At 38.9% G+C, this 25449-nt stretch overlaps 1 protein-coding gene across 1 annotated transcript; it reads left to right on the top strand.

Annotated features, from left to right (window-relative positions):
• The first annotated feature begins 3112 nt into the window (after nucleotides 1–3112).
• Nucleotides 3113–18854, top strand: LOC145494125 (adhesion G protein-coupled receptor L4-like). Its single transcript, XM_081473590.1, has 20 exons — nucleotides 3113–3226; nucleotides 4498–4612; nucleotides 5299–5354; nucleotides 5434–5469; nucleotides 5922–6120; nucleotides 6838–6942; nucleotides 7522–7609; nucleotides 7981–8071; nucleotides 9829–9878; nucleotides 10396–10534; nucleotides 11162–11256; nucleotides 12457–12559; nucleotides 13098–13248; nucleotides 14524–14605; nucleotides 15798–15864; nucleotides 16328–16410; nucleotides 16735–16855; nucleotides 17154–17195; nucleotides 17617–18032; nucleotides 18725–18854. The coding sequence occupies exons 1-20, from the start codon at nucleotides 3113–3115 to the stop codon at nucleotides 18852–18854; spliced, it is 2283 nt and encodes a 760-aa protein (XP_081329716.1).
• Nucleotides 18855–25449: the final 6595 nt, after the last annotated feature.

The following is a 25449-nucleotide window of genomic DNA, read 5'->3' on the forward strand; positions in this document are numbered from 1 at the left end:
GTTTTCACTAGCAACGGAGTTGTAGTCGGAGTCTTAATCAGAAGTGTGGAGTGATCCCTCAGTGCGATCTAGTGAAAATCAAACCAACGGAGTCGGAAGCAGAAAACCGATTCCCTATTATTCCCTATCGCTTACGATCTAGTGAGAACATTGTTGGGAGTAAGAAGGAGAAGCGGAAGAATAAACCAATCGCAATACTCGATTCCGGGCCTTCTGATTGGTTTGTTCTTCCGCTTCTGCTTCCGACTCCGACATCCAAGTTTTCACTGGATCATGAGCCGCGGAGTCGTAAACGGAATCGGAAGAAATGGAAACGTTCTGATTCTTCCGACTCCGATTCCGTCGAGCTTATGACTCCGCTTGGGACTCCGATTTTCGATTTTTACTAGCTCATGAGCGCTATTATTATATGGCTCTGTCTCAAAAGGACTGGGAACTACCAAATTCACGAATTTGATTGGCTGAAATCGATATTGAAAGCGATCTAGATTTTACCATCTAAACCGGTGATGTTTTGAAGTGAAAAAGTTATAAACTGAAATGCAAAATCATTGACTATTTTCATCTAACAATATATATTTATGGAAGTGTCAAAAAGCCAGATGAAAAAAAAATAAAGAGGATGAGCAAACTTTGGCAGAATTAAATTCAGCTCATCGCCGTTGGCAAGCAAAATGTCAGCTAGTACAAACCACTTACATGACACGAATTAAATTGTTCTTATTTGCCATATGATAAACATCTTATTAACCGAGTTAGGAGAATCTTGACCTCGGTAGTGTTTACAGACCTCACTGCGTTCGGTCTATACTCACAACCTCGGTCAAGATTCTCCCATTCAGACTTCTGCTCGGTTAATAAGAGGTAAGTACGGCCCCCGAGCTCGGTTAGTAAGAGGAATTTACGACTCCGTCGCTACTGAAAACCAGCCTTAAAGTCTAATTTTATTTGGGTGCTTTATTTTGGTTGTTACATTTCATTGCACTAGGTTTTCTTTGAATTTTTCTTTCAATAATAGCGACTCTAATTCGATTATTTGCGGTTGTTGACAATTCGAAGTTGTAATTTAATTACGCGAAATAGAGCGTGTTTTTTTTATTATTATTATTTTTCTTACAGTAGTAAGAAGCCCCAAAATATTTTTTATAACCTTGAAAGGAAAAACATTTCGACTAATCACAATCTTAATCTCAAGTGCTTCTGGGCTATACCACAGAGGAAAAATATTTTATGAAAAACAGTTCTAGAATGAGATTTTTTAACCACGCGCACTGTGAATTCCGAATTAAGTGGAAAAATCTTGGCTCCAATGCCTGATAGCGCTGCTACACAAATATCCAAAGTTACGGAGTCTGCTTCCTTTTGCAATTTTCAAAAGCGAAAATCTTCTGTTTTTACTAATGTCCGCCATTTTGTGGCCATCGGCGTCGTTTATAGTTTTTGCGAAATTTCTGGAGAATAAAAGCAAGACCTGAGCAAAAAATCATATCACATTTATAAATTCATCATAGGGTATCTCTGAGCGAAATATAGAGGTTTTTCATTTCTCAATCATGTACACATTTTTTTTTTATTTCACGCAGTCCTCGGGGGCATTCTCCCATAACACTAGTGATTTACATGAAATATAAATATTCAAAGGCGCCTACATTTTTTTTTTATCAACAACCATTTGAAGGCTTGACTGTATTAATAGCAACCCAGACCTCGACCCAGTCCCACTCTAGTAATAACAATAACTCAGTATGTATATATGTTCTTTGTTGGTTACATTTTTCAGAAATGGCCTCTCAAAAGTGGATCGTATTGTTCGCTTTTCTCGCGCTGTTTACTTTCATGGTGGAAGCAAGATTTTCAAGTTCTTTGCCCTGTCTAAAGAAAGTGATTCAACAATTAAATGAAACTATCACCGCTCTTGAACACTGCACTTGTCGCGGTAAGTGACCTAATTCTCCTGTGAAAATGACACGGAGACGAGACGGACATCGCTTTCACAAAGTTTTGCATAGAAAGGATCTCCTTGTTTTAGATAATCTTGGTATACATACGCAAGCGGGCAAATACCAGGAACTTTTACTCCAACTTTTACCAGCGACCCAGAACAGAATCATTTGCCGGTATCGAATTTAGCTTGACGTTAAATAGAGATAAACGAAGGATATCTAACACAAAACTAGGCTTTGGCTTGTAACGTATGGTTTCGCATTTGTCTCGATAATAACCTTTTCCACGGTTAACTTTTATCATTTACAATACAGTATGATCCAACATCGTGGTAAGTCAATTTCGGGCAATTTTGTGCTTTCTGTCCGAAATTGTTTCGCGTCCATCTTGGATTTTGTTGTAATGCAAACGAGAAAAGCTAACCGTGAAAAAAGACTGTTCCAGTCAACTGAGCATTGGTGTATGTTGTGGAAAGAAAAATATGCCCTCTAAATGGCCGTCAATAAAGTAAATTTTGATACGCACTGGCACCTAATGGCTGGTACGTTGGACTCCGGATGCAGTGGTCCAGGTTTAAGGCCTGGCCCACTGACGTGTATGTATATAAATGGGCACTGGCTAATTTAAAGCTGGGCTAGCCCCGCGAGGGATTAAAAAGAGAAGAGGGGAGGAGGAGATAGAGATACCTCCTACTCCTAGTCGCTTATTTCTACCGAAACCGAAGATAAGCGCCAGCCTGTAGTGATATAACCTTAGTGCCAGAGGGTTTTTTTCGCAGCTCACTTATAGCGACTTCGCTACGAAAAATAAAACCCTCTGACACTCAGGATAGTCGTGATTGGCCACTAGGCACGAACTCAGACTTCACTTCACTTTTTCACCTAATAGAGCAGTGACTAATTAATATCTCAAGTTGGCTAAGCAGGACTTGCGAATGCAGACGTATTTCCGGCTGTCGCTTGTCTCCGCCGAAAAATAGGGAGCTTAAGAAATGTTGACGAAGACCCCGAGGACAACACTAAGTAAAAAATGAAATTATATTTTACCTTCGAATTTCGCAATTGTCTAGATCTATTCAGTACGCTTATCGGTCATATCGGTCTCAGAATTCTAAGCCAGTCACAAGTTAGCTCACATAACCCCAGAACTACCTCAAACTTCAATAGCAATGGCGGATAATGTGGATCCTGCATTCAGTAAATTTTACGATGTTTGTGGGTTTAAAAGTCTCAATGAGTATCAGAAAAACGCTCTGAAATACGTTATTGAGAAGAAGAAAGAGGTTTTTGTTAATCTGCCAACCTGATTTAATTGGAAAATCTGTTATTTTTTAAGCCTTGCCGCTGTTGTAGCGGAGCTCCTGCGCGCCGAAGGCTCGCGAAGCTCCATACCTTAGAAAATTTGGTAACCCATCGATCGAAAAAATTTTGGTTGTCACATGATTGTCCGTCCGTACGCAAGCCCAAAACCTGGAAAAATAACCAAACATTATGTTCACGCATAATGTTATTTATGTCGAGCCACGACGGTCACACAATGGTCCGTAGGTCTGGTTTGTGTCAAGTATCACCCCAGGGGAGAGAGGCGGCGTTCCCTCAAGGATAAAAGATATTTCTCTCGAGCAATTCGGCCTTCTTCCCTTGGCCCTCGTACCCTCGGTATCTCGCAAGGAAAATTTGTCAAGGAATGCGACGCAGGCCGAATAGTGGGTCCTTTTAGAACTCCCCCTTTTGCGAGCTTTCGTACCTCTCCTTTGGGCGTTGTACCCAAGAAAGACCCGTCTGAATTTCGTTTGATTCATCATTTATCCTATCCAAAAGGAAATTCTGTTAATGATGCTATTCCTGACTATTGTTCCTCTGTCAAATACGCATCCGTTAGTGATGCGATCACAGCCATTAAGGCCACCGGGGAGGGTTGTTTCCTAGCTAAAACGGACATTAAATCGGCTTTTCGTATTATACCAATTCATCCTGCAAACTATTTCTTGCTTTGTATGAAGTTCGACAATTTGTATTACTTTGATCGGTGCCTACCCATGAGGCTTTCTTCTTCATGCAACATTTTTGAAGCTTTTAGTACCGCACTGGAATGGTTGGCTACTCATCGTCTGGGTGCCTCATCTGTTTTGCACATATTAGACGATTTTTTGTTTATTGCAAAGACCAAAGACCGGTGCGAGGCCGACTTGGCCAACTTATTTCTCTATGCCATCACCTCGGAGTACCTCTAGCTCCGGAAAAAACCGTCGGCCCTGGTACAGTATTGCAATTTGCAGGCATTACTCTCGATTCCGTGAGAAAAGAAGCGCGACTACCAGACGAAAAGCTTCAAAAATGCCGCATGCTCTTGCACAATTTTTATAAACGTCGCACAGTCAAGCTAAAAGAACTTCAGTCTTTAATACGCTTACTAAATTTTACTTGTCAAGTTATTGTCCCGGGCCGTGCTTTTCTTCGCCGCCTGATCGATCTTACCAAGGGCGTACGACATCCACACCATCATATCCGTTTGTGTAAAGGCTCGAAACAGGATCTCCTTTTGTGAATTCAGTTTTTAGACGAGTTCAACGGCAAATCATTTTTTCTCGACGATACATGGGAAACGTCGCATACCCTTGAACTTTACACCGATGCAGCTGGCTCAGTAGGCTTCGGGGCTGTCTTTGGTAAGAACTGGTTCGGCGGCGAATGGCCGGTTTCGTGGAAATCTTATAACATCTTAAAGCCAAAATTTCGGCGCAAATTAACCCCTGGCGCGTTGTTGACTTTTTTTCCGAAATATTTCTTACACAATCCTCTCTTGGAAAGTCCCTAACATATTGGGTACTTAATTTCTACAATTTTGGTTACGCTTGTAAGTCTTATTGGGTACTTAATTTCTACAATTTTGGTTACGCTTGTAAGTCTTATTGGGTAAAGTTTATTAAAATTTCACTAGAAAAAATAGCAAAACCACACGCTAAATAATTACACGCTCATAACTGAACTTTTTTTGAGTTTCTGATTCAAGAAGAACAAATCCTCTTTCTCCTTTATGGTTAATTATTGCAATCGGGAGCTCCGCTTTTAAGGTTTTAAGGTTTTATTATTCCAAGTCGTTATTCTGATTTTTATAGCTTAGTTATTTTATTTAGTTAGTTTATTTTACTCACGTTTTAGATATTTCTACGTTTTTTATTAATTTTTGTTGGTGAGATATTTTTAAACTCACTGTAAAGCACTATTGGATAGTGATAGAAATAGCGCTATATAAATACAGTATTATTATTATTATTATTATTATTATTATCTATATATTTTTAGAGTTATATTCGGTGTAGATTGTGCTTCTGATTTTGTCTTCCACGCATAGTTATCTCACCGGATATTGATGATGGATTTGAGGAAGAAGATGACTTGTTGGAAGAGGTATTCCTTTGTATTCATTTTCATAGTATACCTCTTGCTTAATAAAGGGATTCTAACAGAAAGTGCATTTTTTTCGCAGATGATGAAATCCGTTCAACAGAGAGACTCTTTACAGGTAATATGTGAAGGTCAAACGGTACAGTCAGCCCATGATTCACGGCTGAATTTTCGCGGTGCCTGCGAAAAAACTGCATAAGAACGACATAAATGTATTCCTGTAATACATCAAACACGTACAAGAGACCGTATTTTACTACATTTCCAAAAAAAAAACAAGAAGAGAGTTAACAATAACTCGCGTAGCAGAGAATTTTGACGAACTTCGTGGTGCTTGGAAAGTGGTGAAACACTGTCTTGATTGTTTGATGTATCTTCCAGATCGAAACTAAAACTAAAGATAAAACGGAGAAAAAAATCGTTAAACTTATCAAGAACAGTTATGATTGATCCTTTCTTTAAACGTGACGAGTGAGAATAAAATATGTAACACTATTTGGCATTTGCTTAACTTTTGTTATGCGAAGTATTGTGTCCCCCAAATCAAGGCAAAATTGGTCTTTTCTTTAGGTTGCAGTAAAACTTTTTGATGCTTGGATCAATCAGAATTCAAACGAATCATCCCGTTCTGGTACAAACACGACCCAGCAAGAAAAGATGAAAGAGGTTTTTCTCGCATCCACTGCCTTGGAGCAATTCATGTTGAAATTTGCACAGTATCACCTTAATCCCACAACACCTCAGATCCAGTTTAACACGACACATGCTGGTAAGTAAAATTAATTACCTTAGTTATCGAATTTTGTCCGTTTCCAATTGGTTAAAGGGCCCTAGTCAGACACACCTTGGTTTTCGTTTACACGCGAAAGCTTGGCTATTAAATTTTATTTGGAGCATGTCGATACGAAGGAAATGACTGTGAAACTACTAAAGATAATTAAACATACTTTCAGCAACACAACTCACAGTAAAGCAATAAGATTTCACCATGCAATTTCAATGATTTCGATCGCATCGAAAATTGCGGAGGCTGTATGATTAGGGTCCTTTAAAGTGATTTTAAACCTGCCAAATACTATCTTCATCAAACACAAAATAAATGAATCACGATATTTTAGAATCATTATCGGGGGCACTATAAATAAGGAAACAAATATCGTAAATTAAACTGAAAACTTGTTTGAAAATCCCAGCTTGTTGTAGCCTGACTAGCTGGCCACTTTCAAGACGTGACGGATTTGAATTCCGGTCCACCAAACACAAATCCATCTAGAGACAGTGAGGGTGATTTGAGCCCAGGGCAAATCCATCGCCCCAACCATCAGGCCACGCAGCCTCCATATACCGTTTCTATCCACTTACAAGTAGCTTGTGGTCACGTTTGGATTCGCCATCCAACCTAGGTTGTTGTTACGAAAACTGAATTGCGTGTACACAGACCTGTCTTGACTAACCGTTTACATTTTTTGTTATTTGTTTTATTTAGATTTGCAACTCAGGAAAATTTTTTATCAAAATGAGAGCGAATTTCTTCTCCAAGAAACCAAAGGACAGAACTTTGTTCAAATCCCTGCAGAAAACTTCCTCAACGGTTTGAATGATATTACAGTAGTAATTTAAATCAACAAAGGATAATGTAAAGAGCAGTGAAAATTACGAACGAGGATCGTGATAGCGTTAACCTGTAATGATAGATTAGCTGGGAATTTTACTTGTCAGCTAAAAAATAACGCATTTCTTAACTCATAGCTGAGTACTGAGATATGCAAAATTTACTGGCCACTGGTAAGAAATCAGTGGGCTGAATTGTAGCTGATAGATAAGAAATCGGTGATAATTTAAGCATATGAACTGAGCACCGAAGAAGTTAGAAACTTGTTTAGTGACAATTCAACAAAGACCCGATTCTGAGAAGAACCAATTGCAAATTCGGCCTATGCAAAACTTGGCTTACAGTCACTTTTGTTATTCGTTTCAGACTTCTTTATTGTTACCAGGCATGCCGAGAAACCATTATTTGTCGTGACCACGCAATAACATGTGTTCCCTTTTTTGCAAAGCGCTAGTTTAACTTACCATGAGTGATATTCATATATCTATCTCATTGCCCCTTAATATTTTCTTATTTAAGAATACAGACAGTCTTATTTTTCTTCTCTATAATTCATAGGTTCAGTGGTGGTGGGAGTGATGTACAAAGATCTTCATCAAATCTTTCTAACAAACCACTCTGATACCCAAAACAAAAACAAAACCAGGTTCGTTGGAAAAAATGCCGGTTTTTTTTGGTTTTATGTAATATTTATGGTTTTTTTATGCGTGTGAGTATGCTCATAACGTTTTCCCGTTCATGAAATATTGGTACGACCTGAGTTTGGAAGTTTGCAAACTGTATACCCTGTACCTTGTTAGTTCAGCGTTACGTTACAGTGTTTGGCGAATTGTTAAAAAATGTTAGTTCTGGAAACTCTGCTCCTAAAATTGATTCATAAAGCTTTGTAATAACTATTATTCTTTGAAAAATTGGATTTATCTTGACGGAAGAAATCGATATTTTTTTGTTTTCCGATAAACAACTTTACGATTACGATTTGCCTCTACTAAAAGCTTTCACCCCTCTTTTCAACAGACATCTTAACACTATCATAATGTCTGCTAGAATAACCCCTCCGCCAGTGACGCTGAAAGAAAATATTACCTTGACTTTCAGGAACTTAGAGGTAAAGGTGTGTTCAAAAAACCGGTGACTACAGCGACTTTAGACTGTTTGTTAAGGCTTTTGTTGTTGTAGTTTCTGTTGTTATACGAGTGAATGTATGAAAGATCAGATATGTTCAGGCCCGCAAATGATCCCCGAACAGCAAATGATTCCCAAATTGTAGCGCAAATGATCCCGGGACCGGAACTGATTCCAAAGCAAAAGGTTCGGAATGGCGTGGACTCCATGAAAAGTCTATGGATGGATACATATTTTCTTAATTATCCTAGATGAAGAAAAGACAAGTACCTCGGGCATAGAAGCAGCAATAAAAAACGTGTAGCATATATTCTGCGCAAAATACCAAATTGACACGTGTCGACTGCATACATTTTTCGCTTAGGAAACGCACTGCAAAAAGAAACATGAATCTTCGAAGATACCTCTGCCATCTAATTAACCACTTAGAACTTTTCCCTGTACACTGTTCTTCCTATACTTGCGTCCTAGATAGCCACGGGCTCCCACGAAAGCGCCTAAGATTCGTTCGTGCTAGGTACCGTAGTAAAAGTGTAGTCAATACACTTGGGAATTCTCAGTTGTCTCCAAATTTGAGGACATAGTAAATATCCTGTTTTATCATACATCTCAGGCCCGAACCCAATAAAGTCATTCAGGGAAGGATCTAACTAAACTAGCAATTTCAAACACAGGATCGGTTTCGTGACGTTGGATTTAATATATCATAAACGAAAGACAGTGTTTGACCACATTTCCAAACACCGAGAAGAGAGTTAAAAATACGACGCGTAGCAGAGTATGTTTGACGAACTTCGAGGTGTTTGGAAATGTAGTCAAACACTTCCTTGAGTGTTTGATATATCTTCTCAATCGAAACTAAAACTAAGGAGAAAACGGAGAATTAAAATCGTAAAAATCTATGCTAATTAAGACTAGATATCCAACGCCGTCACGGTCATAATTTCCTTTGTTTAAACTGGATGAATTATTGCCTTTGAGAAATCACTTTTAAAGCTGTGAAATTTGCATTCACATCGATCATACTGCACATTTTCTTGCGTTTCATATATAGTAACTGTTCTATCAAAATATTGTATTATTACTGTGAAATTCAGAAAACCGTAAATACCAGAAATATTTAAGGATTATTATTGTGTAGCAAGGAAAAAGCCAATTAAGCGTGAGAAAAGTAAACCGCAAACACCAGCCGTAATAGGCTACGTTCGATATATCAATGTTCTAACATGGCTCTGAGGTTTTCAGGACAAACTTCTATGTTTGGTGGTGTTTTCCTAATATCCAAGTCTCTTTTGGAATTAAAGGACAAAGGAAACTTAAAAAAATTGCAATTTTGACCCGAAAGCCTCGGATCGATGTTAAAATATTGATATACGTGGCCTATTGGTTGTGAGTTTGAGGCTTTTTCGCGTGTCCTTAACTTTATTGTGATTGGTTCAGTACCAAAATAACCTTTTGGAATCAAATCCAAATGTTCACTGCCTTCTGAGTTTCACAGCAATAAAAAAGCTATTGCATAAATTTTAAATCCACTGTCCAAATTCCTGAGTCCTCGTATTTCCAGATTTTATGGCAAGGCGACCATTTCCGGTCCGGGATCATTTGCGCGCTTGTACACATACTTAATACCATATATCATAAATATCACATATATATAAAAAAACATATCTTCATGTTGTTATTATTACTTCGATTGACACATGTTTGCGTCTACATTTTTCACTTTTTGTTTGTTTTCAGGCTGCGACGTTAAAAAGAGACTGCGTCTCTTTAATCATGTCAGAAAACAAGTAAATACAAATATATGGTAGTCATACGTTCAAGTATTCATGTATAGCGTAAATTTTCGGTCTTCTCTTTCTAGCACCTCAAACAGGAGGAGTAACAAATTTCCTATAAATTCAAGATTTCGATTTCGTTTCTTTTTGTTGTGGCCCTCTATATTCTGAGAAATAAAGTTAGGGAGTCTTGTCAGGTACTATATAGACTCGGCATTACTTATGTTAGTATTTGGAATCAAAGAATGTTTTTCTAGGGGGGTGGTCTATTTACAAAGAAATGAATTTCGGGGGGGTGGGTTCTTGATTCAAGCGGTGAAAATATCATCGATAGAGGGGTCTGGTAACCCTAGCGTATTTTATATTTTCTAAGACTCCATCGCAAGGGATGATCAATCTCTTGGCCATCTAAGTTAATTAACTGGGTATCTCATTTTTAGCTAAAGAAGGTTGCGGCAGCAACCCAAACGTCCTGTTAAAGTTTTAAGCCGGTAACAACATAATTTATCATTAATATCATTGATCGCAGCCCCTTAGGTTGGTCAGAGGAAGGATGTCGTGTAAAGTCGATGGACAACTCACAAACAGAATGCAGCTGTAGTCATTTGACCCATTTCGCTGTTCTGATGCAGTTTGATGCCGATTGTGAAGATCACACCATATCTCAGGTACCACCCAAGATGCAACTTTTACTTCAGTTCTCCGTCTTTTCTCTCCTTTCGTAGCTCTCAATTTATTTCATATTTACCTAATGTTTTACTCCATCTCAAACCACTGATTTGTTACTCACGCATTCGTATTCAACTGTCTGTAAAATGGTTACCACATGGTGTAATTTGACTATCGTATTAAAACGTGTATCTGTCAGTTATTTGATTATCTCTCATTTTCTGAATGCATGTGAAATTATGGGAACTAGAATAGAAAATACTGGAAACACCGAAGTCATACATGGGCACATCAGTACTGAGCTCATCCAGGGCTAATGATGGTTTTTGAAAATTTCGCTAATCTTTGTTTGTTAGTTATATTTCAGTTTATATCGAGTGTTCCTTAGACAAAAATAAGATAATGTTTCAAAGATGAGCAAACTCTAGATGGTCAACGTTCTGTTCCTGATATATATTTATCAGCTAAAGTGATGGTACTTAGTTAAATCACGATCATGTCTGTACTTTGGGAATTATAAATTTTAGGGGCTTTTTAATTATTTACTGATTTTTGACGACAATCATGTGCATCTATGTTTTTCTTTTTCTCTTTTTTTTTTTTTTTTTCGTGTTTATATTACGCAGACAGACCATAAGGCTCTGGAAATTCTGGCATACCTCGGTCTGGCCCTTTCTTTGATTGGAATCGGCCTAACAATTCTCGGCTACGTTTTTCTCACGTAGGTATATTTCATATGTTTTAACCATTTCGGTAACATCTGGATAATTTTCTGTCTGGATAACCTTGAAGAGCACAGCTGCTTCCCGCGCCCACTATTTTAGTTGGCGAAAGCGCCAGTAGGGTAGAGGTCCTTCCTCGTTCTAAGAATGGAGTCACGATCACTTTTTACATTAACTACAGAAATTCTGCGCGCTGATCGGCTACTTTTCATTGTCAATAAGCAAGACACACGCATAATTTTATAATTTATACAATGTTGACGCAGCGTGCGAGAGCGAGATATTTGACAATTTGTTATTGTAAAAGACAAATTGACGTCAGTTTTTCGCGCGTCTGTCCTGTTATTAGAGACTTTTAGATCCCCATTTACCGCAAACAGTAAACGGTTAGGGGTCACGTGACCAAAGCCAGACGTGTCGACTCGCGTTTTGAACGTCAAGAGGTGGGTTTTCGCGTAAGTCATTTGCCTTAAGCGTTATTTCCTAAATTTTATTTTATACCACTTACAAATGCCGAAATCAAATAAAGTAACACTTTGTCTACAACTTGGTTGTAATTATTAGGCAAATAAGCAATTACTTAGCCTTCTGTTGTTGTTTGTAGAAAGGATCTGATCCCAAGAGGAAATCCAATATGGAAGCTGCTTAAGTTGAATGCGTGTTTTATGACGCTTTATTTTTTTTAGAAAGCTACACATGCTAGAAAACGTACAATTTTTTGTTCTTTATTTTTAGGCGTAGTTTTGACAATTTCCAATGCATTCAGTTGACAGGTTTCTACTCTCTCTCCAGTTTACTCCGATCTAAATCGGCTAACGTCCGAACGGCAAATGTCTAACCTCAAACCGCAGTTAGACGTTTGCGGTAAATGTGGACCTTAAGGTCTCTATTGACAATGAATTTTGTCATAACAGAGTCAAAGTTAGTCTGAGGATCCCTTCGACGATGTTATAACGAAATTCATGATCGATAACAGGGAAGACGCGTAAAAACTGACGTCAGTTTGTTAAATTACAATTCGCTGCTCCCAAATGAAAGCGAAAGTCACGCTTCCAAAGTTATGACGCGCGATCTGTAAAGCTCTAGTTAGCACTTCTCCGTAATTACCTTACAGCTAGCCAAATAAAATCGACATATTTTGACCGTTAAAACATTGACTAAAACTCCATTTGTTTAATTATTGAATTATTTTTAATCAGAGATATGGAGGGACCTTTATCACAGATCCGAGTGAGTCTTGTGGCTTCCCTTGGTGCAGGGCAAATTGTATTTCTTGCTGGAATTGGTGCAACTGAAAACAAGGTAAAACGTGTGAAGGTATGCCGGGGATAAAGAACCAGATTCAGTTGCCAATCCGAACAAGATCTAGATGAACCAGTATAGCTGTATCCACAGCTATAACTCGTGTTTAAGTGGCACTCTAGTAGCATTTTATAATTATTTTATTATTTTTTTGAGCAACACATCTGTGAGTAACAATACTCATGGGTCCTGCCGTTTTGCTAACTATTCGCAGCCCCCCACCCCCACCCCCCTCCACCAAAAACTCTTCCGCACCCATTTAAATTATCCTGCCAGAAACTGGATCCGGAATTTTTTGAGTCGTGGCCATGGCCACCGCGCCCCTTAACGCACTAATTCCTGTTTGTGGTATCTATTATAGGTGCTAAGGCGCTTATTGTTCAACGAAAAATTTCGATAGGAATGTCCGAAAATAGAATGGAAAGTCATTTCCAGTGCTTGCACCGTCCGCATAAGAAATAGCTTTTAGTTAGTTACATGCAACCTGTATGGCATTTACTATCTCCTCTAATTGGTAACTAGCTTATGTTTTGTCTAGGGAGCATGTATTACAGTAGCAGCTCTTGTGCAGTACTTCCTCATGGCCGCTTTCTGTTGGATGCTCGTCGAGGGAATCTATCTTTACTTGTTTATTGTTCAAGTTTACAACGTTAGTAACAAGCTGAAAATTTGCCACGCTGTGTCATGGGGTAGGCCTAGTAATACGTTAATTACAAACTAGTCAAACTGTAATGAGGTCAATTTTAAACAGTTGCACTGATATTGTATTGTTATGCATGTAAAGATTATTAGGTTATTCTGCAATATCCACTTGTTTCGGAATGCTTTAATTGATTAAATGGTTTATCGCCAGGTGTTCTTAACTTTCATGGCAAGCAAAAGTTTTAAAACTTTCGTTTGCTTTAAATTCTGTATTTAAACGTGCGAACGACATGAAACGATTTCGAATTGACTCGTTTAGCTTTCGAAGTGCGTCAGTTATTTCAAGCTGTTCCTCGTGAATAGAGATCATTTCCCAAACCTGTCAGACACACACGGTAAAGAAATAATAAATATCTTACTAGCATCCTCTTCTCGGTCAGCATGAGGTGTATATACCACTTGTAAAACAGTGGATTGCAGTGTTGGTTTTCCCTGAGTCTCTAAAATGAAAACCAGAGAGGTAATGGAAGACGTCCTTGCTTGCCAGCACTGATAGATTTGTTATATTAGGCTTCCACATAAGCGATCATTGACGTGGTCTTAAGAAAGCATTTAAGGTGATTCCTCTGTAATGCATTGCGCATCCCTACTGCGCACGAATTTAGCGTCATTGGCGCGCGTACATTAGTGCGTGCGCGTACCAAACGTAAGAGGTTTCTTTCAAGCTAAGCTCGACAGCGAAATAAATGCTCGTCTTCTGTTAAACGAGCACCGTGACCCCCACGTTTTAATACATGAATCTAAATTGCACAAGGTTATCTACAATATATCTGGATTTGAAAAAAAAAGTTCAAAATTCCACTTAAAAATATTTTGATTTTAACGCTGTAGAGAGCACGTCTTTAGGTAGTGTCGGAATTTGGGTTTGTAGTATAATCGTAATTCTTGTTTAACTAACACGGTTTAAAATGTAACTTTAGGGTCTATTTTGTGTAACTTTTCTACTAAATTATTAATCCAATAAGTGCTTTTCTTGGAATTTCTAGTGCCCCGTTTCTGCTAACTAAGGTTAACTAATGACAACCTCGTCGTTCGCAAAGTTGCTGTAAAGGCCACCCATGTTGTGCCAAAACAAGTACGGTGACCCCTGTTTTTTATTGCCTTTTTCTAATATACATAACATGATTGCCAACCGGACGAAGTTTCATAAATTTTGTAATACTCCTTCTTTTTAGTGGAATCACCTTAAATTGCTTTTCGTGTTTGTGTTTTTTCATTTTATTTTCTTGTTGTTGTTGATGTTGTGTTATTTTTATCGGCAGGTTTCCCTGCCCTCGTTGTGGCCTTATCACTGAGTATCGCGGCAGGAAAAGATGGGGTCGAGACTTTTGTCAGCGAGGAATAGTAAGAATTCTAGTAAATTGCAAATCTCATTGAGGGTTTTCACTTATGTAAAAATAAATGAACTTCCCTTCTGTTTCCGTAGCCGAAAACGTCGAAGTGATACCAAAATCAGTTTAGTTACTTAATGTGTCCACCTTAATTTGAAACGTTACCGTGGGTTGAGAAGAACCCTTGACTTAAAAATGACACTATTACAGCAATTCTGCTACATAATTTGTCACAGAAGGGCTAAAATTATGACTGAGTACCTTTGCTCGTGCACCAAATGCTATAAAACACCAAGATAAAAATTTAAAGTAAATTGATCAAAGGAAAACAAATTGTAATTGGGTTCAAGGCGATCTTTCCAAGACACGACGAGAAAATTTCAAGCATCTCAAACTTGGGCATGCATAATTCATTTTATCTTATAAAAACCATGAAATACCAGGTGAGCTTTCGCGCGAAAACATGATATCCTCACACGTGAAAATAACAAGTTGTAAACAGATCGCCGTTGCTATGGTTACATAACAAATAGCGCTTTTCAAAGCGAAAGTGAAATAGTTTGGGATTTCATTGGTGTTTTTATAATAAATATAACATTACATGGCCACTAAGAGATACGAAATTTCTCTTCTCGTGTTGAAAAATATGATGAGAAATTTCGGATCTCCGCACAGCCATATAATATCCTCTATATATCTTTTTATAGCTTCAGTGCTTTTACAAAGCAAAACTAGTGCATTATAGTAAGGTCTCAATCAATGAAAATATGTCTCTTGGGTTTTTATTCGTCGAAGTAATACTCACCATAGCGAATCTTAATTAAGTATTAGTTACTAGGGCACTATTAGTTAATAGGCCCACTTTTACCCTAGATTCCTTTCGCGCTTCGGTACAGTTGGTCGTTTGCCTAACACAAGCAATGGTTTAAAATTTAAGTTACTCAACTGCTTGAATAGTTTTCTTTCGAGTACACGAAGACATCATATACAAATTTATTCGGTCTTAGTCAGTTGCGGATCTAAAGGAGGGGCACGCACCTCCCCCCCCCCCCCCTTATTTTGGGTAAAAAAAAATCGCAGAAGGAAGAAAAGTCGACGGGGCTAGCAAACCTCCCCCTCCCCACTGTTGGTTAGGGCAGAGCATGCAGGATGAAACTCGACTAAAACAAGGCGTTAAAAGCTCCATTTTGTTTTATTTATTCAAGCTGCTGGATGTCTTCTGCTAACAATCTGATCTGGATATTTATCGTGTTTGTTGTGCTGATTGAACTGGTAAGTCAAGTCCATTTCATATAAGTATGGCGTTTAATTTAATACGAGATCATAGTCTTATTTGCACCACTGTCTAAAATAACCTTTTAATTTATAGACAGAAATGAGTTGCTTGGAATAATACTTCGTGGATCAAAAGGCTATTACAAACTCCCAATTGCAAGCGACTTTGAGCCACCCGACGCCAATATTATAGGAGCTTGATATCAGGCAATTAAGTCTAGTCATTTTCACTGCCAAAATAAACAGCGAATAATTTGCTTTTAGGGATATGTAGCATAACATAAGGCAAAGAGACTGAACTATTTTGAGCTGGATGGGGATTAGGAAGGTTACAATGAAGATAACAGTAATGATGATGATAATGACGATAACTTAACTACGAGGAGGACAAGGACGATGACGATGATGATGATTGACAAAATATAAAAATGTGATTATTGTTTGTTCTCCTTTTTTCAAGTCGAACGTACTGATCCTCGCTCGAGTTGTCAAGGAGATGACAAGCATGCAACAAGCCAAGGATAGCAAGACGGAACAAATAAGGTAGCAGTCAACGTTTTTGAGTTCAAATAGATTGTTAGCCTCATGTAGTCTCGCTGAATATGGACGAGGCTTTAATCTTTAGCCTTCCGGTCTTAATAATCTGGCGTTGATGGTCACGATCGAAAACGCTCTCCAGATGTAACACGCCGAGTCCGCTTTCAAACTATATCGGATTCAGTATAACCAAGGAGAAGTTACACTTGCACAGCGATCACAAGTAACAGTCATCATACTAACTCACTATAGTCAAGTTGGTCGTACGCGTACAAAGTACTTGTCAGACCATAAATTACTTTAACTAAAATACGTCTTCTTTATTTGCAGACTCGGTATAAAAGCTTGTGTGTTACTGGTTCCGCTGTTGGGGTTTACGTGGTTGTTTGGTCTTCTGTCGCCACTTCATAAAGCATTCGCCTACATTTTCACGATCTTCAACACAACTCAGGTCATTGTTAACCACAGCTCTCTGTTTTGCTCTAGCGTAGTTAATAGAAGGAAATGGTTGGGAAACCTGACAAAGTTCTTTGTGGTATTTTTTGTTTGCTATTTTGGGGACTTACCCTGCACAAAACCTGGCAAAATACAATCAATAAGCATAAAACAAAAGATGTGCATGCAGGGTCAGTTGCCTTTCAACATAAATCTTAGCCTGTTTGTTTGCTTCTTTCATTTTTACTGGCCTCCTCAACCATTTCCCTCTATTAACTATGGCTCTGGTAACCATTTTGTCATTTATCCAACAGGGTTTCTTTATTTTTCTTCTTCACTGTGTAAGAAACACCGAGGTAAGAAAAATTTCAGCTGTTTCATATTGACCTATATTTTTCAGCCTAGTAGAAGAGAAAACTAAACTAAAGACATCTGAAAGATTGAACTCAGGTTGTCATCCATCTCCAACGAAAACAGTTGTGAGGGATAGTGACGTTTTTTCCTTAGCCTTGGTGGCTGTTACAATGAACTTCTCAATTGAGGATGGAGAAATAGAAAAACATAACTTTTTTAACTACTTGAGCGTCTTTGAACCTTTGCGAGTGTTTCGCAAGAAATCTATCTTTCTTTGCCTCTCTGTGGCTTTCAGCTTTTATCAATCCAGTGTGCGTTTCCTTCGTTTTCTATACACATTTTCTACACGTTTCTTCTTTATTGTCTTGTAAAAACCCCTTGTGGAAATTTAAACCATTCACACAGTCTCAAACGTGTTTGCAGATCAGGGATCGCTTCAAAAGAAAGATCCATGGGATTTTTCCAGTTATTGATGATAGGGCCAGTTCTAAAAGAAGCTCTGGGATAAAATATAGTACAATCGGAAACGCCTCGTTGAAGAAGATTGAAGTTAAATCGTCTAACAAAAACAGCAAGTTAGATGATAGTACAAGCGGAAACGCTTCGCTAAAGAAGATTGAAGTTAAACCGTTTAACAGAAACAGCAAGTTAGATGATTGTACAGGTAGTAATGCCTCGCTAAAGAAGATTGAAGTTAATCCGTCTAACAGAAACAGCAAGTTAGATGATAGTACGGATGGTAATGCCCGGCTAAAGAATATTGAAGTTAATCCGTCTAACAGAAACACCAAGTTAGATGATAGTACAGGTGGTAATGCTCCACTAAAGAAGATTAAGGGATTATTTATTTACTATTCTAAATATTTTAAATAGTCGTTCTTTGTTTTGTAAGTATGGTAATTTTTAGTTATTTTAGGTATTGTTATATAATTATTTTTACTTTGGTTATCTTTCACTTGTTTGTATATTTTTTCTAAGTTTGTAAAACGCCATGAACTTAGGACCTTATATAAATACTATAATGAACTTATAAACGTATATTAATACGATGTATTATTATTGTAATCATTATCATTATCATTATCATCATTATTAGTGATAGTAATTGGACCGGGTGGAGTACAGTTCAGGAAGTAATCGCTTGAGTAATTTCAAAATCGGACGAGCGCGAAGCGTGAGGCCGATTCGAAATTACGAGCACGATCACTCCCTCGATTGTACGATACGATGTCCAATTACTAATTAATCGTATCTATGACAAGTTTCGGAGTTACATAATGTCTTTTGAGAACTTCTTTTGAGCGAAAACGTCTGTGGAAAGCGTGCGAAGGAAGCCGTTAAAGCGCGCGTAATCGACGTGCGAATCACGCGGGTATCCAATTACAGGTACCCAATTACAAAAAGTTCAAATCGGATACCTATAATTGGACACTCACGTGATCACGCGTCGGTTACCTGACAAATAGACGCCTGAAGAACCAATCACGATGGAGAATTTTGCTATAGATTCGATTACTATTCTTATTAAAGTTAAACCGTCTAACAGAAACAGCAAGTTACATGATAGTACAGGTGGTAATGCCTCGCTAAAGAAGGTTGAAGTTAATCCGTCTATCAGAAACAGCAAGTTAGATGATAGGGAAGGTGTAATGCTTCGCTAAAGAAGACACCTACGGTCGTATTTGGCCCTAAGGGGCTTAAGGTCCTACATGTTTCCATTTTGTCGTTAAGGTTACAACTAACTTAACAATTGAGTCAGATTATACCAGAATGTATTTCCTTATTAGTTACTAAAGTTCTTTTTCACTATTGGCCCAAATTAAGTAAAAATTAACTCGATTTTTATGTTGATTATTATAATCTAAATAGTTTGGTTTCAATTTGACCGCCAGGCTAGGTTTTCGAGCCAACACGAAACCATTGTGGTCCTATACGAAGAGCCCATCTGTCCTTTTTGGATGAAAGAAACTCTCATCTCTGAAGGGCCTCCTTTTCTATTCGTGTACAAACGTGCGTGGGAAGACTGGGAACGGAGAAATTTATGTAATCCGCCAGTGACAGAAGGAGCCAATCCGTTCTTCTAAAAACGAATGTTTCAGTTTCCTATCAGATTGTTAATTTCAAAATAGCCCGAAACTTTCAACGAACAAATCCTTACCACATTCAACCTCAATCCCCAAGCTTTTCGCTTAATTAGTAAACCAATCCACTGAAGAAGAGACCAGCCCTAGAATTACGATAATAACCGCTGCTCCAGAGTATGTTTTCAGCAGGAGCCATAATCGGGGACGGAGACCGTAAGCGCGCGCCATTTCTAGTATTGGGGTTGTCCCCATGATATGGGACAATAATTCTATTTTTAGAACAAATTGCGCCATCGCCTGCGGCACACGCGCGTACATGCTGCGAGGATTTTTGCGGATGTCGCGCGGGGTAAATGGCGTCCGAAATTCCCGAAATTTTTCATGTTTTTGGCCCACAACTCAACGCGTTTACGTCTGTTGGAATTTTGCTTAAGTATTTTCGTCGTAAGCTTCTCCAGTTTGAGTGAAGTAAGACAGTGTCGAATTTAGATATGTTCCGTACACAGCAAAAAACTAGCTGGAAATATTTGATATAGCAGAGCTTCAGGACTTCATAGTTTCCTAGCTAGCTCCTCTTGCCACACGCTTGCGAGGAATTTGTCAATCTATCGCGACCGAAAAGTAAAACAAAATAATTGCTAGTTTGAGTTTCGCTTGAATTGTAAGCAACGCTTGACGTTTCATCAAGGCCCAATAACTTTACGTCCGTAGATACTAATCAGTTTTACTTGTGTAAAATTCCAGTAAATTCTCTGTTGTCGTTGAATGAGAGCGCCCGCCGATGCGTGTTTTGTACAGTTAGTAAACATGACAAATTGTACTTCTGCCGCACTTTCGTGTGAAAGCGTACATCGAACTCAAACAATAACTCTATAGTTTTTAGATATGTTTAAGATTGATAAATGTTTGAGAACATATTAAAAGCTAAGCTGAAAATATGTGAATAAAGCAGAAATAATCAGCAAAGTTACGATGACGCTTTCTTTAATCAACTTGGAATGACGATTTCAATTTTGTTGATCGAGTTATCAAAACTCCTTGTCTATTTTCATTTTCACAGTGTAAAACTTCACTATGCTTATGTTGAAGAAACACACATGATGTTAGTAGCCTTTTTTGTGTTCGTGAAATTTGTTGCAGCATCTCAGCACAAAAGATAACGAAAGAAATCTTTGTCAAGATTTGTTGACAATTGAAAACACCGACTCGGACTTGAAAGTGCACGAGCTGCACTATGCAAATGAGCTAAATGCACGCGTCAGACTTTCCTTTCAAAAACCTTTGCAAACTCACCAAACAAGCAGAAACAATAAGAAACCATCAAAACAGGTTTGTTTATGATTAACCATTGTCTGAGAAAGTCATAAATTAACTCGATACCAGAGTAGAGAGTTTTCTTGCTGCATTCTTAAGTCAGAACAAACGCAAAAACATACGCGTAAGCTTACAACTAGCGTGAGCAGATCTCATTATTCATTCCAAGCACGAGATTGAAGTCTTGTTTTCGACCCTGAAAAACCCACCTTTTCCGTTAGCTCAGAGCATAAAACTACATATAAGCGCCCTGGTTCGTATTCCCTGCCTTATTCCCTGCTATCGCTGTGAAAAACACGCAAGAGAATCTCTCAACTCTCACCATTTGATCACGCAATGTCACAACATCCCCGCGAGAGCCCCCGACATGTGCGTGAATCCGCGCGGATACAATTTGTTCTAAAAATAGAAAAATTGTCCCATATCATAGGTGTGCGCGAATCCCGAGACTTACGGTCTCCGTCCCCGATTATGGCTCCTGGTTTTCAGTTATTTCATATCTGTATAGTCTGATGTTCTGACGCACCAGAAAATCGTTCAGATACGAAATCGCTTCCCAGTCAGGAGCCATAATCGGGGACGGAGACCGTAAGTCTTGGGATCCGCGCGCACCTATGATATGGGACAATTTTTCTAATTCTAGAACAAATTGCGCCATCCTGACGTCATATATCCGCGCGGATCCACGCACATGTCGGGGGCTCTCGCGTGGATGTTGTCGCGTTGCGTGATCAAATGGTGAGAGTTGAGAGACCTTGGGGGATTATCTTGCGTATTTTTCACAGCGATGGCAGGGAATAAGGCAGGGAATACGAACCAGGGCGCCTATATGTAGTTTTATGCTCTGAGCCAACGGAAAAGGTGGGTTTTTCAGGGTCGAAAACAAGACTTCAATCTCGCGCTGGGAATGAATGATAAGGTCTGGTCGCGCTGGTTGTAAGCATACGCGTATGTTTTTGCGTTTGTTCTGACTTAAGAATATAGCAAGAAAACTCTCTACTCTGGTATCGAGTTAATTTGTGAGTTTCTCAGACAATGGTTAATCATAACCAAAACCTGTTTTGATGGTTTCTTCTTGTTTCTGCTTGTTTGGTGAGCTTGCAAAAGTTTTTGAAAGGAAAGTCTGACGCGTACAATTAGCTCATTTGCATAGTGCAGTGCGTGCACTTTCAAGTCCGAGTCGGTGTTTTTAATTGTCAACAAATCTTGACAAAGATTTCTTTCGTTATTTTTTGTGCTGAGATGCTGCAACAAATTTCACGAACGCAAAAAATGCTACTAACATCATGTGGGTTTCTTCAACATAAGCATAGTGAAGTTTTACACTGCGAAAATGAAAATAAAAAAGGAGTTTTGATAACTCGATCAACAAAATCGAAATCGTTATTCGAAGTTGATTAAAGAAAGCGTCAACGTAACTTTGCTGATTATTTCTGCTTTATTCACATATTTTCAGCTTAGCTTTTAATATGTTCTCAAACATTTATCAATCTTAAACATATTAAAAAACCATAGAATTATTGTTTGAGTTCGATGTACGTTTTCACACGAAAGTGCGGCGCAAGTACAATTTGTCATGTTTATTGACTGTACAAAACAAGCATCGGCGGGCGCTCTCATTCATCGACAACGGAGAATTTGGTGGAGTTTTACACGAATAAAACTGAGCAGTGTCTACGGACGTAAAGTTATTGGGCCTTGATGAAACAGCAAGTGTTGCTTACAATTCAGCCGAAACTCAAACTGACCAAACTAGCAATTATTTTGTTTGACTTTTCAGTCGCGATAGACTGGCAAATTGCTCGCAAGCGTGTGGCAAGAGGAGCTAGGAAACTATGAAGTCCTAAAGCTCTGCTATATCTAAATATATCCAGCTAGTTTTTTGCTGTGTCATGGAAAAGCTGTTAATCTTCAACATATGTGAAATTTAAAGTGGAGTAATGTACAGTTCATGTAAAAGAAGCATCCGTCGGAACACAACTTGGTCAGCGATATATATAAGCTTGAAGCGGAACATACCTAAATTCGACACTGTCTTACTTCACTCAAACTGGAGAAGCTTACGACGAAAATAGTAAAGAAAAATTCCAACAGACGTAAACGCGTTGAGTTCTGGGCCAAAAACATGAAAAATTTCGGAATTTCGGACGCCATTTCCCCCGCGCGACATCCGCAAAAATCCTCGCAGCATGTACGCGCGTGTGCCGCAGGCGATGGCGCAATTTGTTCTAAAAATAGAAGTATTGTCCCATATCATGGAGACAACCCCAATACTAGAAATAGCGCGCGCTTGCGGTCTCCGTCCCCGATTATGGCTCCTGTTCCCAGTATATAAGTTTAAGTCTGCATACATAGCAAGTGACCCATCAGGTCGTCACTTATCTCCAGTTTCTGTCAGGTAAGTTTCTGTAGCATATAGCGACTAGGAGTATTTTTACCCTCCCCTGGTTGCGATGCTTGTCCACTGCAGGGTTAGCCTCATGCAACATTATGTTCGCTGGTACTCGTTGGTACACCAGTGTAGAGGTGTCTTGCCCAAGGACACAACACAATGTCCCTGACCAGAGATTGCATCCGGGACGCTTGATCCAGAGGACCAAAGGACAAGAAATGCCACCAAAAAGCACAGAAGAGAGTTCTGTTAAGTGATCAAGATTTTTGGTGGCTTCCCAGAAATCCTTGAAATCATGGCTCTATTTCCATCATCACACGATCTTTACACCTCGATCTGCTGATTTTATCCTAATTCCGGCTGAAACTATTAAATCGTTCGCAATTTACCTCGCATACACGTTGGATTATTTCCACTAGTAACAGCATTCCAAAAAATAACTGGGGAGCTCCGGGTTTTAGGCTTGGCTAAATCTTCATATTTCATGTTAATACGTAAGTAACCCAGTCTCGGCTGTTGTTAGCTGCTGTTGGAGTATTAAGGGTGAGAAAGTTAATCCCCCGTGTAGGCCTTATGCTCAGCTCTCCTGCAGACAATGTTACTATGCAATTGGTGTACCACCTTTGTATACCAAATAATCTTTTAACCGCCGCCCGGTTAGCTCAATTGGGAAAGCGCCGGACTGCTGTACGGGAGGTCGAAGGTTCGAGCCCCAGACCGGACCAACACTCAGGGTCTTAAAATAACTGAGGAGAATGTGCTGCCTTTGTAATTACATCTACAAATGGTTAAACATTCAAGTCTTCTCGGATAAGGACGATGAACCGTAAGCCCCGTCTCACAGCACTTCACTGATCTGGTTCTTGTGGGACGTCAAAGAACGCATGACACTGTTCGAAAAGAGTAGGGGACGTAGAACCCGGTGTCATGGTCTATCTGACTTGTGCTGGTCATTGGTCTGGGGTGGGTAAGGTGAGATCATACATGGACTGAAGTGGCTGCAAAGTGCGCCTTCATATGCTGGCGTCCGATCTCACCTCTCTGTTCCTCCGCAATTTACCCTCTGGCTGCAAGGGAGGAAATTGGCACCAACTATCCATCCATCCATCCATCCATCCATCTTAATTTGGGAGCACTTGTTCGGCTCTAAACACAAAAGATGACAATGGTAGGCCCTAGCTCTCACGAAATCCCCTGGTCAGCGAAATTACCACCAAAAATTGTTTACGGCCTAACGACTGACTGACTGACTGACTGACTGATTAACTGACTGACTGACTGACTAATGCTGACCCAGCGAGTGAATTTTTTCTATAACTCTTTCCGGCTGCTGCTACCCACTCGTTAAAAAGGAAAAGAGTTTCGGCCCTCGCTATGTTTTAACGCATTACGAAACTTTTAATAGGAATTTAAATTAGAGAGAGATTTCCGCCATCCAAACAATAAAAAAAAACTGAATAAACAAAAGAGAAATAAGTAGCCAAGCGAGTGCAAAGCAAGCGAACGCCCAAACACAACGCAACCGAACAAACGGATGGTCGAAAGCACGCCACTCAAACAACAAAAGGGAGTTTAAGCAACAACGCCAAGAACAACCTGGAATAAAAACGACTTTATATTCAGCCTACGAATCTCGCAAGAATTTAGATTCATTCAATTTGTCTATCACTGTCAGAGATAGCTACACAGAATCTGTAAGACAGCGTCAAAACTCGATTCCGGCCCGGTGCCATATGAGGGTTGAGTAGGTTGTTGGTTCTCGCTTTGCCCCTAAGGTTTTTAGTCGTGTACTCCGGTTTTCCTCCCTCCACAAAAACGAAAACCCTGTCCCAAATTCCAACTCGACCAGAGGGCCCGCATGAAAACTAGCTAAGGCTGGACTGGTTTTCTCTCTAAATATTGTAACTTAGATTTTTAGTTATTTTTAAACAAGGGCTTTTACCGCGCGCTTTCTCTGAGGGTCTTTTCTAATTAAATTCGAAGCGGTGTATCGTCCACAGAAGAAACCATGCAGTCAATTGCCTAAACTGATGAAAAAAAAAATAGATAACCTGCATTGCACGTATAATCTACGCAAATTTTGACCAAATTAAAGATAAATAAATATCCATCTTTTTATATATTTTTTGTTATCAATCATTTGTTTCCAAAAGGTCTAGATAGCAGCAGACATGTAAAGATTTTAAGGAAAACGACCACTTTTTTAAGTTTAAAAGACATGTTTCGACAGAACTTCTGTCATCTTCAGTTGAATGAATGATTACAAAACAAGTTGAATAATAAGTAGGCAAAAATGCTAATTAAGACAAATAGTAACGACAGAACGTGAAAAGGTGTAAATCAGCAATTACACCATGTAAATCTAAAATTATCCTTTTAATTTACACCTTTTCACGTTCTGTTGTTACTATTTGTCTTAATTAGCATTTTTGCCTACTTATTATTCAACTTGCTTTGTAATCATTC

This window comes from Orbicella franksi, chromosome 8 (genome assembly GCF_964199315.1).
Source record: "Orbicella franksi chromosome 8, jaOrbFran1.1, whole genome shotgun sequence".
Lineage (NCBI taxonomy): Eukaryota > Metazoa > Cnidaria > Anthozoa > Scleractinia > Merulinidae > Orbicella > Orbicella franksi.